The sequence below is a fragment of the Cryptomeria japonica genome, chromosome 3, assembly GCF_030272615.1.
Source record: "Cryptomeria japonica chromosome 3, Sugi_1.0, whole genome shotgun sequence".
Taxonomy (NCBI): domain Eukaryota; kingdom Viridiplantae; phylum Streptophyta; class Pinopsida; order Cupressales; family Cupressaceae; genus Cryptomeria; species Cryptomeria japonica.
In genome coordinates this window covers 312,815,032-312,829,950 of record NC_081407.1, presented here as the reverse complement: position 1 = coordinate 312,829,950, position 14,919 = coordinate 312,815,032, and the positions used below count along the sequence as shown (strand labels likewise).

At 37.6% G+C, this 14,919-nt stretch overlaps 1 protein-coding gene across 1 annotated transcript; it reads right to left on the bottom strand.

Moving 5' to 3' along the window:
- Positions 1 to 7,971: 7,971 nt before the first annotated feature.
- On the bottom strand, positions 7,972 to 14,288 carry LOC131047961 (protein NSP-INTERACTING KINASE 2). The gene is made up of 11 exons (XM_057981773.2): positions 13,836 to 14,288; positions 13,416 to 13,548; positions 13,147 to 13,218; positions 10,843 to 10,986; positions 10,627 to 10,698; positions 10,471 to 10,530; positions 10,240 to 10,331; positions 9,991 to 10,140; positions 9,541 to 9,885; positions 9,069 to 9,460; positions 7,972 to 8,512 (listed from the first exon to the last, which is right to left on the bottom strand). Exons 1-11 carry the CDS (start codon positions 13,939 to 13,941, stop codon positions 8,195 to 8,197), a joined length of 1,884 nt encoding a protein of 627 aa, XP_057837756.1. The 5' UTR covers positions 13,942 to 14,288; the 3' UTR covers positions 7,972 to 8,194.
- Positions 14,289 to 14,919: the final 631 nt, after the last annotated feature.

The window sequence follows — 14,919 nt, the reverse complement described above, 5'->3', positions numbered from 1 at the left end:
TTATCGTCACCCCCAAGCACAAGTTCGCTTACTACGAATTTCATATATTCATTGTGTGTGAAAGACTACAAGACAATTCAATATATATGAGGTAGGACTACCTAAAAGACCTCAAGTCGGCCTTACTGATTTGACACCAAGAATAGGATCACTCCTATATAATTACAAATTACTTATTTAGGGCCAGACCAATACCTTTGTATTAAACATATAAGTTGCGCATTTTATGGAAAATTGCTAAGGCCGAAAGGCCAATTAGCAATTCCAAGACTAGGTCGGTCGTCGCTAGGGACCGACCTAGCTACATGTCAACACTCCCTCTTAGCTAGGGAGGATACTTCCAAATAAGCAAGTCACATCATGGCTGCTCCCATGAAAACCAAATGACGTTCTACATCATGAAATGATATGCATCATGTAATCCACATCTATGATATTCATCAAGCATACCTGAATCAGAAAAATACATCATGGACTTCTTCCATGCTATCCATCTTGCATTGCCCGCAGAGGATGGATTCAAAATCTTACTATGCACACCTGCAAAAAATGAGTATACATACAAATATATATATATATATATATATATATATACACACACACACACACATCATGGACTTCTTCTATGATATCCATCTTGCATTGCCCGCAGAGGATGGATCCACCTTGAATTGCTTGTAGGGGGTGGAAGAGATCTTTCAACCTTCTCCCTGAGAAGGATAACTACCATCTTGCATTGCCCGCAGAGGATGGCTCCACCTTGCATTGCCCATAGAGGGTGGAAGAGGATTTTCACCTCAATCTTCTCTTTAGAGAAGAATACAACACCACCTTGCATTGCCCGCAGAGGTGGAAGATACAACTAAATGTATCGCTGGGGTTGATACTCCCTTTCAACCAAAGCTGTGTTTTCCACAACACCAAGAGTATCTCTGAAATATTCAAACTTCACTCTAACAAGAGGCATGTTCATCTGTGCTGATGTGTACCATAGCTTGAATGAGTCTCCACATGCTTTGACATGTCATAAAACACTGGATTGACAACCATCTTCATACAACTCTGATTGTCACAATGAATGACTGTGGGTTCCCAAGGTTGTCCAAACAAATTAGCAAGAAGTTTATGAAGCCACACTGCTTCTCTAGTGGCAACACTTGCTGCAATATACTCAGCTTCAGCAGTACTCAATGCAACTGAGTACTCTTTTCTGCAGGCCCAAGAGATCACTGTGGATCCCAAACTGAAACAAAAAACCTGAAGTGCTCTTCCTGACTATGACACTTCCTACCTAATCCGAATTAGAGTAACCTTCCAAGGTGATGACAGTAATGAGTGAATACTTTAGCCCATAACCAACAGTGCCTTGCAAATGTCTCTCAGGTTGGAATAAATTTTAGTGTCTCAGACCAGCAATCAGACTTTCAGTATTTAATTTCAGATTAACATTAAGTAAGTGATAAGCAAGTAAACGAAAGAAAGAAAACAAGTGCACAAGAGACCAACTCAATTATCCTAGGAAAACCTCCAAAACTGCACACTTAAATGAATCAGATCTGCCCCTTTTAATACACCAGGGCTGCACTTCTATATTCACCAGGTCTGCTCTTTCATTACAACTAAATCTGCACTTTCAAGTTTGCTTCAGGTCTGCAAGAATGAGTCTCTCAGGTCTGCACTTTAATGCACCATCTAACAGCAATAAGCAGCACCAAAATTCGCTATATCTTCCTTGGATAAATTCGCCAAGTTCACTAATTATTTTCGCACACCAAGAGGCAGATGAATTTCGCTAAGAGCATGAATGAATGATTGTGTTTAAACTTGCCAAATAGCCTTTATTTATATGGTGCATATACCCTTTTAAGTTGACTTATTTGAATATATATTTTGGCGCCAATTTGATTTGAGTGTGGCGTGTTCATTATAGGGTTGGCCCTATTTAGGAACACGCTATCTTCTTTGGCGTGAAGGGTCCAGCTCTACACATTACCCTTTGGCAAAAGGGCCTAGTCCTTTAGGGATTCAGATGTTGCCTTAGGCAATCCGAATCCCCCTTTTTCTTAGCCTAGTTACAAACAACACTCCCTCTTAACTAGGGAAGAAAATGAATACATAATCAGAATCTTTAGAGTTCCATCTAGCACACAAGCGTAGAATTACATCTTCCACCTAGCACACAAGCATAGGATGGTTCTAGCACACAAGCATAGAAAGTGTAATACACTAGTGGGTCTTTACATAATTACAATTTTCCATCTAGCACACAAGCATAGAATGGAACCTTCCATTCTTGCACACAAGAGAAGAATGGACATTGGCTGAGAGCACTCACTGCATAACAGGTGTCAGGTCTAGTGTTAACTAGATACATCAAGGATCCAATCAATTGTCTGTACTCAAATGGATCTGCCAAATCAGAGTTAGCCGCAAACATACTCAACCTTTCAAGTTAGTTTCCATAGGAGTAGTCATAGATTTGCAATCCATCATTCTAAATCTTTTCAAAAAATTAATTGATTTAGTTAGATCTTTGTCATACTTCTAATCCTAGAAGGAAATGCATTAGACCTAGTTCCTTCATTTCAAATTCTGCTGCTAATTCTTACAAAATCCTAAGTTTACCGAATATTGTCAATTCTTCCATCTAGAATTTACTGAGGATTGTAGGGAACGTAGGACTCCCTCTTAATCCTTGAAATGAGATACATAATATAAGAATCCTATTAGGGAAAACAATCATAGGATTTTCATAAATCAGAAGAATGCTAAATTTCCTTTTCCTTTACTTTTACTTTCTACGAAGGGATCCATAGCATAATGACATATCGTCAGTCATCTCTTTAAGTAAGGAAATGAGCTGATAACTTGTATAGGCTCTCAAGCCTATTCCAAGCTCCCTCTGAAGCATAATAGTTTAAGACTTATTGACATCACAATTAGAATCAAACATGATTAATAATAGCATGAACATGATACAAGCATATATAAAACTTCTCTTTTACCCGCGTCCTTAAGTTGTTTCATGAATCTTTGGTGGCTGAGCGGCCTTTGGATTTTGCCATCTACCTTCAGCTTAGTGACGATGCTCAGAATGTTGGCATAACAACCAAAGTTGTTGATGGTCAAACAATGTGCATGACGGTGAACTTTCTGAATAGCCTACATCCCTTGACCCTGAGAATTACCTCAAAACATGAAGCTGAAATGTCAATACTGAAATCATACATGATTTTACAAAATTTATTCAACCATATGAATACTTATCTCTTTCTAGGTTGGTCTTCTACCAATGTTCTGCTCCGTATCGGAGCTTCCAGCCATACTGAAGTATCTAGCGAAGATGGCTGCGTGGCCTTCGGCCCTCGCCATTGCTCATCGTCTATCTCCATCTTGGTGGCGTCAACATGCTAAGCCACCAAACGCTTTCACTGTAATTGACAAACGATCAAGAATGTCGACCATGCATTGTGATCATATTCTGCAATTGCCAATTTCTTATATTGCGACCCATTCAAATGTGAATACAACGAACTCCTTTCGAGGCTATTGCGCATACAAACACTGTGAATATGGCTCTCGGCGAGCATTGCGGCAGCGACCATCCTTCCAATTTTGAATGACTATGACAAGGCAAATACTGCAGACATACCCCTGTGATCATACACGGATACACCCTACGATCAATGAGATCACCGTGAGTAACCTGCGGTCACCACCTTCTGTGATCTCAGTGTATCGAGATGAGTCTCCATACGCCCCCTCGATGCACTGTGATTATTGATATCACCTTATGGTAGATGCGGCCTCCATGTGTGAATATGCCTGCTACGATCACCACTGCGACCTTGATGCCTCCACGACTCCTGGCAAACACAATAACTCCATCACGACCCAAATTTGGTTCAAGCTTCCACCTTGTCGCGATTAAATGATCAGCTCAGTGATAAAAATGCGAATATTCTCATGGTGATCACGGTGTGGATTATAAACATGTTCGTGGACACCTCCCTGCTGCCCAACTATAACCATCCATGGCTCACACTATGAACACGGCTCCCTACGAATATCTTCAACACCATGATCGTGCAAAACAAGGCGAATATACCAAGCGGTGAGGAATAGCGGCTTCCTCCCTGCATTTACGCCTCCAGGTGAATATGGTGACTGCAATGTCTGGCAGTCACACTGCGAATGCTACTGCCAATGGTCACAAACAATGCATACACTTATGCGATTCATTTTGAACATGGCGAATACAAAACTTGAAATGTGATCATGATTATGCGATAATGTGAGCACACTGCGGATGCAAATGCGAATACACCGCGAACATCACTAACACGGTCATTGCGATGATCCCACGATGATTTGGATATACCCCAATGTCCATTGCGAATACTTCGTGAATACTCTGCAACGAACACGGGGCTGCGAAGCCATGACCACCATGCGGATAATCAAAATTCAATCCACAGCGACTGTGAGTACCTTGTGACTGTGATCACTAAGCTGGAAATGTGATTTACCCTTGACTATACGGTGATTGCCAAGCGAATATTGAGATTGTCACACTGCAACTACAACTCTCTCAGGCTGCATCCGACTAAATCTGCAATTTAGGAAAGCTGTAGCTCTGATACCATGTTGAATTTCTGGGCTGTGCTTGTTCACCGCAGGCAAACATCAGATTGTTGCCTTTCCAACCATAGACGATAAGGTCTTATCATCACCCCCAAGCACAAGTTCGCTTACTGCGAATTTCATATATTCATTGTGTGTGAAAGACTACAAGACAATTCAATATATATGAGGTAAGACTACCTAAAAGACCTCAAGTCGGCCTTACTGATTTGACACCAAGAATAGGGTCAGTCCTATTTAATTACAAGTTACTTATTTAGGGCCAGACCAATACCTTTGTATTAAACATATAAGCAGCGCATTTTATGGAGAATTGCCAAGGCCGAAAGGCCAATTAGCAATTCCAAGACTAGGTCAGCTCTCGCTAGGGATCCGACCTAGCTACATGTCAACATAAACATAGTAAATGCACCTCCTCATAGCATGTTGACACCTCAATATCCACGTGTCTTAAGTAAACATGCTTTATTAACCTAAGCAAGTTTAATTAAAGTGTAGAAAAACCTAGGAAAAAGCAAAATAATAAACCCAACTAGGAAAATAAAAAACCTACACTAACATCTTTGTCATAGGCAATATTGGCTTCGTTGTCCCGCATCTTCTCTTGTGCCTTTTTGTAATTTCTACAATCCTTTTTCTAATGACCAGATTTACAACAAAACCAACAATCACCATTTCTGCCTCTAGACTTCGATCTCCTTGCTGATTTGGATCTTCGATTATGATTATTTTTGCCTCTATTGTGGCTCCTTCCTCTATTGTCAATGCTTACAACTGTTAAGGCTTCACCCGATGAAGGTTCATCATTCTTTCTTCTCAAATCTTCATTGAGAAGAGTAGCCGCTACATCATAAAAAACTAGCTTGTTCTTGCCGGAAACTGAGGTGCTAACTGTTGTTACAACTCCATCCCAGTTGCTTGGTAAAGAGCATAACAAGAGAACGACTTTGTTCTCATCATCTTGTGCCATTCCCACCGAATTTGCTTGGCTAATTAAGGTGTTAACTTCGTTGATGTAGTTTGCCATGACGCTTCCTTCATCTTGAGTTTATACAACTTCTTCATTATGAACACTTTATTTGCAGTCAATGCCATTGCATACATGTTTGTAAGCTTGTCCCGTACCGTTTTCGTTGTCGTTTCAGCCATGACATTGAAGAGGACATTATTGGGCAGGGAGAGAAAAATCATTGCTCTTGCCTTCTTATCTAGTTTTTCTCAATCTTCATCAGCCATCGTAGATAGCTTCTTCATTTTCCCTTCAAGCATGAGCGAGAGGTCTTGCTTTATTAGCAAAGACTCCATCTGCACTTTCCACAAACCGAAATTCTGCTCAAAGAATTTCTCTACCTTCGCTTCTTCCACGATTTTTCCGAAATCTCAAACAGTGATCCAACCTTGCTCCAATACCAATTGTAAAGAGAAACGAACCAAAAATTGCAGACAAATACAGATAAAACAAAAGACCAATAACAACAGATAAAGATTGACACAATGTTTTATAGTGGTTCGGCTTTAAATGCCTACATACACATTAAGAGAAGGGGAATTTTATTATCAAAGTCTGAACAAAATTACATCTGCTTGAGCAGCTACGTATGAGATATTTATAACAAATAAACCTTCAATTGGAAGGCTAAAAGTCCAAAGGTGAAGCTGCCGGTTGGGCTTCATTTCCTTAACATGGACTATGGTACTTAGTCTTCATGCAAAAAAAATTCGCTTATAATAATTCACTAAACAAGCATTGTAAGGATCCCATTTTGTATTTTTACTAGGTAGAATCCAAAAGGTGTCACAAAATTGTGCAATATCCAAGGAGTGAAAGGAGAAGTAGAGGATTTTTTGGCGTACGTGTGCAATGTGCATGGAGCAGTCCACACAGAGAAAAGTAATGCTCAATACAAGCAACACACAAGTACAAGAGGAGAGAGTTGAAATATTAGGTAGGTGACATGGTCATGTGGCATTTTACCCCTATGCAAGGAAAGGTTCCCAAGATGAGTTGAAAACAAATTGAAATAAAAGAAAATTAGACCATGTAAAATATTGATAAATAGATATTCAAAAGTTCACAAAAGGAAAAGATGTCACCCACCTCCAATATTGTAGACTTGTACTCTTACATTGATTGATAACATGATGAAGAAAATGACATGGATTCTAGAGAGGTGGACTACAATCAAGATTTGCTTAAGAATAAGTTTCAAGACGAGTGAAACTTTTGGATTTCACAGTAGAGCGGTCCTGACATCATTTTCAGCTGTGTAGGAATAAGTATAAGGAATCTTTCTCTGTTTTCCTCATTTGATTTCAAATCGTTGAGTTATCACTATTGAACTTCATGGGTTGTGTGTTTCTAAGGCACCCACCATTGAGATCCTTAACTCCAAGTACATTGCAAGGAACTAAAGACAATACAAACCTTGCTTTTACTTCCATTTGATCCATTTATCATATGACATCTGTTCACCAGTTGAATAAAACAGACTTGCAATTGATTTTTTTTCACATTCGTCTGTCGCATCAATTTAGCTGCTACTGCCATGCTGAAGCTTGCAGTCAGATTTCACAGCAGAGATATCCTCTCATAATTTTAGTACCTTTTAGGCTCTTCTTTTGACATAACAAGCTTTTAACTTCAAACACAGTTAAGAATAAATCCTGTCTTGTGCAGAATTATCGCTTGGAATACAGTTATGAGCCTCATTCTAGTCTTATGCATTGGACATGCAATTTATGCTGCGCTCATTCACGACCTTTGTTACCACCCATTTTTCTTTGGTCTTTCATTCTCACTTGCAAAAAGAAACATATCTTGGTCTTATGCCACATCATGTGTTCCAATCCTTTATACCTTTCATGAACTTTCACACTAAATTTTTCTCCATTCCGGATGTTAATTCTTATACTTTCATTTCACATTGTCAAAAGCATTGCATGGGATACAGTTATTTGTGAGCCTCATTCTAGTCTTGTGCATAATACAAGCAATTTACATTGCTTACATTTCACAACCTTTTTCACTATCTATTAGTATTTTATCTTTCATTCACTTACAAAGACAAACATATCTTTGGTTTTATGCCACATCATATGTTCCAATCCTTCATTCCTTCTATGAACTTCACACCAAATTTCTCCATTCTGAACATTAACTCTTATGCTTCCATTTCACATTATCAAACCCTAATTCAGAGTTACCTTCGAAGCTCTCAAAAGAATTATAATTCATGACTGATGATTATTCTGTGTTAACAATGGCAACAAAAGTTATGAAACTGGCTCAAGAAAGCACCAAGAGACGCAATGCTAAAACACTGTAAATGGATGGATAATTATATGGCTATTATGTAAACAGAATCCTCAACAAGGGATTATCTTGAATATATGACAATATATTTTACAAAAAGAATACATTGACCTTATATCACTCTTGACCATATATATTACACTTGGAAAATAGCTGCAGATTTTGACACATCTCCCAGCTAGAATTTTGGACTCCATGCAGACTAAAAACAGAAATTGGAAATTGATGATCACTAAGTCATCGTGGACCAGAAAGTTCCACTGCTTGCACAACAAAAGAAGAGTCTTCGATGAAATCTGAGTACCTCCTGGGAATAGACTCCATCCTTCTGTAGCTAGGAGTTTCCACTTTCTGTGATGCTTCCCATCTTTCTGCCAGTCCATCTCCTTCCAACATTCTCACCACTTCAGACATCTTGGGACGATGTCCAGGATGAAATAGAGTGCATATCAAGGCCACTTGCACCATTTCCTCTACTTCAACTCTATCATAGAAACCTTTCAAATCCTTATCTACTATGAGATCCAATTTCCTCTCCTGGTGTAGTTTTTTAACCTATCATGCAACCAAATGAATAAATCATGTTCCATATCAAAAAGAAAAGTAACATATTTTTTTCTACTCTATCTGGGCCATCCATATCACAAGCAAGGTTCAGTTTCCATGGAAATATCATAAGTTTGGTTTCCACAATCCATGCCTTTTTCTGCAGCAATATTGTACATGGCATATTGGTGACCTCTAAGACTACCAAGTCATGAAGACCAGAAAATACCAGTGTTTCTCTAAAATAACAGATCCTAAGTGATGCAGAGATGGGCATTAAAAAAACTTACATGAACTAAACACAGTTGAAATTTAAAAAAGTAATATGATGTGCTGCCTTTGCAATGACAATCCTCCCCTTTTTAGGTTTCTAGCATTTTTCCTTTATAAATTAGCTTTTAAAAAAAATTATGCACCAAATGGAGCAGGCTGTCCAGTTTAAAACAAGGGCTGTCTCCTCGAAGTCTCCAAGTCCTCCAGACATCCATCCAGACCCCTGGGAACAGGTCCCCATGGGACACTGGAAATTACTTTGCTAGAGTTAGAAAACAGTTAGGCTACTCACCCAATCAAGCATTGCACCTTTCTGCTTAGAATCATGACCAAAATCGAGAGCTTTTTGTCCAGTTATGAGTTCCAACAGCAATATGCCAAATCCAAATACATCAGTTTTCTCTGATGATTGCCCTGTTGATAGATATTCTGGAGCTATGTGGCCAACAGTGCCTCGAACAGCAGTAGTAACATGGGAATCTCTCTGATCTAAGAGCTTTGCCAATCCAAAGTCTCCCACAACAGCTTCAAAATCTTCATCCAATAATATGTTTGCTGCTTTTACATCGCGGTGAATAATTTTAGGATCACATTGATCGTGCAAGTACAATAGTCCCCTTGCAGCTCCAAGAGCTATCCTCTTGCGAATATACCAATCCAGAGTGGGTTTTCTGTGACTATTATCTGCAGTAATATAAACATCAATTAGTATCCTTATCTTAAAGTTTTGTTCTAGCATACTATGAAGAGAGAGGATAAGAGACCTCCTCTTAGTTGATAGGCCACACTTCCATTCGGCATGTAAGGATACACGAGCAGTCTTTCTGTACGTGTCATGCAAAATCCATTCAATCGTAACAGATTCTTGTGCACTGCCAAGCTTATCATTTCCACCTCTGTTTGAAATTGGACTTCTCCAGCTGCAGCATTATTGTCTTTCAATCTTTTCACTGCTATCAGGGTGCCATCTCGTAGACAACCTTTGTATACAATTCCAAAACCTCCTTGACCCAAAATATTCTTGGGATTGAAATTATCTGTGGCAGCTTGGAGCTCTCGAAAGGAGAATCTCTTCAAATTTCCCATACATATGTCAGGATCACGCTGTTCTGCAATTCCATTTTATACACCTTGTAACTAAAGTCTCCAAAAATTTCAAAAGTGTATTTCAATAATAGCAAACTACATTCTCTATTCTGAGATTTCGAACAAACCATTAGCTGCAAAGAATACAAGGTCATGATGTCTCTTTTGCCACCATAGGAGGAGTCCAATGGAAAGAATAAAGACGGCTAGACAACCAAAAATGACACTAAGTGCAATAACCACCTTCAGACTCTTATGCTGTCCAGAGGGTTCTGTATCTGTAAAAAAAACATATCCACGTTAACTTCGATCAACACTGTCAGAACTTGATTAAAGAAATGGAAAATGTGTATAACAGCTCCAATTGAGTGCAGTACGTTTATTAGGATCGAGAGTGACTGAAAGGGGTGAGTGAGAATCAACAGGGCAATCCTTTACCCTATTACAAAGAAGCGGGTTTCCAGACATACTGCACATTAGAGAAAGAGGGGTATAAGCTTATAATCACCCAATAAGTCACATCATTAAGTTCAAAGTGTTTATAAAAAGACTGCACTAAGAGGCTTGTACAAGTTGACAATAAAATTTATCTTTCTCAATATTCTTACTTGTATGACTTTGCCAGAATTCTCGGTATAGAACCACTCAGATTATTGTAGGATAAGTCCCTGAATTCATAGGAGAATTGCTTAGAAACTGATAAGCACATGGGTAATGGGGCAACACAGAAAATTTGAAATAAGTTAACAAGTAAAGAGTCATACAATAAAGTCAGCCCTGAAATGTTGGCCAGCATTGCTGGAAAGGGTCCAGAAAGCTTGTTGTTGTTGAGTCGCCTGGTCAGTTCAGAATGTACCCAACTTTCCTGTAAGAATTCTACCTTTCATAGAGAAATGATCTACCACTAATTCTGATAAAAAATGACTAAGAGAAGCAAGATGAAAAAGTAAATTATCCATTATAGCTCACATGATACTTACAAGTACTTTAAGTTCTTTAGCTGACCTAACGAGCTTGGAATCAAACCAGTAAATTGATTTCCAGAAAAATCAAGAGTTTCAAGCTTTTCCAACTTCCCTAATTCCACTGGAATTGGTCCAGAAATCTCATTATTCTGTAATAACCTGTCAAGACACACCCATTAATGACAATTAAATTACAATGTGGCTTACTGAAGGAATCTCTGAGATGTCTGCTTAGGAATAATTACCAATGTTTGTAAAATATGACTCTCACAAAAATAACAGTAACTTAAGGTCATAGTGGTAAGAACTACAATGCATTCCCATGCTTAGAATTTGGAAACATGAAAAGGATGCTACCTACTTTGTAGACAAGTTAAATGCACTTCCTAAAGAAAGCAAAAGCTATGATACATGGATAACTTCTTTATTTATATTTCCTATTAAGTACTCTGCAATGATGGTTTTGCGGATATCAGGCAAACATGACTGACTTTCAATATTTTACAAGCATTCCGTTAGGAAAACTGATGACCGCCTTTAAGTTTTTGAAAAAGAGGATGAAGTGTCATATAAATTGCAAACCTCTATATCAGAAGTTTCTCGTTTTTCTATATATAGCTACTTTGGGTACTTCTTGGAGAAACTACTTTTTGTTCTATATGACGAGGTAAAAATAATTCCAATATATTATGAGCATTAATAGTTGTGCAATATGACAAAACAAAGTAACGTTAATATAAGTTTGCAAAAGCAAAACTGCAGACGAAATTATATCCATTGCACCTCTCTTGGATGGGATGTTTATAGTCAGACTTGTATTGCTACAATGGGCTCCAGCATGACAACTCATGGGGACCTATTATCAATTTAGTAAAAATGTATCCCTCATTAAACAAATGAACATTTATTAATTAATTTAAATGAGTTGTTGAGATTATCAATATTTAGAACATCTAATTCGTTGAATGGTTTTCTCTTCTCTTCTCTTAGGAGTTCTCATGGAATAGGTGATACTTTACAGAACTATAGTCTGTGATCCTCACATATCTGTTTTCACTTTGGTGATGGATCGGGGAGTTTAAACAGAGGCATTTTGAGGTGAAAAGTTTTCTACAAAGTTTTTTCCAAAAGCTTTGTTCTTTTAATTTCATGAACTGTGAAAACCTTATTTTCTCAATGACAAGATTCTCCAAATGCCATGTCAATCCAGTTGTTCAGCTAAATAGCACAATTGTCATCTGAAACAATCACTCGGAACCTAATTGTAGTCACAATGCTCTTCCCCAGCTCTCTAGAATGGAGTAGTTGCAGTCCACTACATAATGATCTCAAGAAATAAAGACTGAATTTCTTAATTGTGCAATACTCTTCCCAAGTGACAGAGTGCTCTCAAGATTAATTACATTCTCTGAGAAACAGGAACACTCTTCATTAATTTATGGCCAAGTTTTTCACTCCAAGGATGAGATCTACTGGTAACCATTAGTTTGCTGAGTTCTTATGAAATCACAGTAGCCTAACTATGCTTCCTAGACATCAAAACAGATGTAAAATCTTGTTAAATACGGAAATTGCTTTATATTGGTGATATAAATTTGTATATTCTTCAGTGATGTCTCCGTTTAGGGGGATTCACCAGAAAAAAGACAAATATCTTGTTTTAAAAAATATAGTATATTTCTTCAATTTTGTTTTATTTACTAATTTTTTTAGGCATTCATACTCTTACTCTTTGCCTTAGCTGCATCCCATTCACATGACTTATGGTTTGTCCTTAAATATATTTATCAAAATGCTTGAAAAAATTAAGATTCATTATCAATAAAATCAGTCTTAGAGCAATAATAATAAGATATGTGTGATGGGTTGTAGACAAACAGCTGTTAACCATAAATTGTTTGTTTCTATCCATGTGGTTCTTATTTATTCCGCACAGGGCAAAGTACCAAATACTTTGGCAGTGCTAGCAACAACAGTTACTGAAAAATTTAAAAATTATCTTATGTTGACAGAACTGAAAAAATAAAATAAAGAAAACTTGCAAAACAAGGGCAATAACAGAGTCTCTGTATGCACCTAGAATATAGAGGCAAAACAACCCTAGAGGAAGACATCTACTTGTAACTTGCATGATTCCATTATTACATCATCACAGCATGTCTGACAGTTTTTTACAGTTGCAACATAAATACCGAAGGAGCTGCAGCATAGTCTTTAGGGTTTAATTGTAATAGTGAAATATTAGACCATCGATCATCAAGCGGGTCTTTTCCTCTAAAGTTAATCTAAGTCGTTGATCAAAAATAGCGTTTTACTCACAAGGACTGAAGATTTGTCAAGTTCCCAATATATGGAGAAAGAGTTCCAGCAAAACTCTGGTTGGGCATTAACCTGCCATTCAACAAAAAACAGTGGTAGCTCTAGTTACAAACACCTAGGTTTCAATAATGACAAAATTAAAGCAGATAAAAGAAAAACCTATGTGACAACTCACATTGTTGTGACAAAACATCAGCTATCCTTACCACAACTGTGATTTCAACAACCACAAAACTAAATCAGAAAGAACAGGTTATATCACAACTCACATTGCCATGACAGATCCATCAGCTGCACAACTGATTGTGCTCCAACTGCAGGGGTCCACAGAGTTTATGTCCCACTCCTTCAATACATGGTTTGTGTCCAAAAGTGCATCTCTAATGTAAATTAGAGCTACCACTGCAATGCACATGAAATGGGTATCAGATGGAATGTAATGCAAACGAAATGGCTCTCATGTGGAATGCAATGCAAGTGAAATGGTGTTCTGAGGAACTCAATGCAAATGACATGGGTGTCATGCGGGATGTAACACGAACGAAATGGGTACTTTCAGGAATGTCCTGCATATGAACTGGGGTTTTAACGAATGCAACGTATATAAACTGCGAATAGAGGAGATATAACTGAAATGGGGTTAAATTAAAACCCAGTTCAAATTCTGACAGAAACATAGATTTAAATACCTTCATAGTTGACTCCCTTCGGAGATAAGGATGCAGAGGTCTCGGTGACACCTAGCAGCATTAAATACACCACAAGTATGGAAGAACATTTGTACAGGTCATCCATTGCAGATGCCCAAATGCTATGCAACACTGCTTATGAGACACAGAAACTGCATTCAATGAGGCAGTAAATGCAAGCATTCCATCACACAACTTTCATTATTCTCAATGTGGGTATGTTGTACAAGTTATAACACTTCATTAAGCTAAGCTAATCTAGCTTAGTTAGTTCAATTATTGATCTTGGTATTGATGATGTTTGGGCCTAGAGGCTACTCCTTTGTCTGTCACTGTGTCACTCTCACTACCTATCCTCTTCTCTGCCTCATCTTGTTCTGCTTTGAGTCAATCATCTCGATGTCTGATTAAAAGTGAGGGGCTCCACTTTAAAGGTACTGCTAGAAAAGGTAATGCGCACCATGCCCTAAATTTTCATTGGATTTGTGCCCTAAGAGGGCCCACATATAATGACAGGGAGTTGTCAAATGATGCAATTACTTATGTATTATCATACAATGAAATTTTAAATGTCTGAGAGCAATAAAGCACTCAACCCTTAGGTACTTGGTCCTCAGCCATGTTAAGCCATATGCTGCTAGTATGGGCTATATGAAAAGAGAGATTTTCATAATTGAAGATATTAAGGTTTCATTTTCGTAATCAATGAACTTTTAAAAAAAAATTGTCTGTAGTTTTTTTTCACCCTAATGATGTTTTGGCATCATCATAATTTTTAATGATGAATTGCAGGACATGATTCGACATGTAGATTTGAAAAAATATAATTAAGTTTTTAACTTTTTCAAATGATTTAAGGAATGAAAAGAAATAAATGGGATTATTTAAAAATAATAATATAGATTAATTAATTAAAATAATTTAGGTAAATAGTTTTTGGTTTAGAAATAATATTGAAATTAAAGAAGTATTTAATTTTAAACATTGCAATTGAAAGATCTATTGTAATGTGTTCTATGTGATTCAATTTTAATTTTTGTTATTGAATTTGTGATTGTGAATTTTATTTTTTACAATGAGGAAA

Bases quoted from the DNA above. Each gene is read 5' to 3' on its own strand.
- LOC131047961 (XM_057981773.2), bottom strand. From the start codon at position 13,941: ATGGATGACCTGTACAAATGTTCTTCCATACTTGTGGTGTATTTAATG. The intron at 10,987-13,146 runs GTGAGTAAAACG...GTGTCTTGACAG, and splicing joins TTGACAAATCTTCAGTCCTT to GTTATTACAGAATAATGAGA. The intron at 8,513-9,068 runs GTGAGTAGCCTA...GTTGCATGATAG, and splicing joins AAGGTGCAATGCTTGATTGG to GTTAAAAAACTACACCAGGA.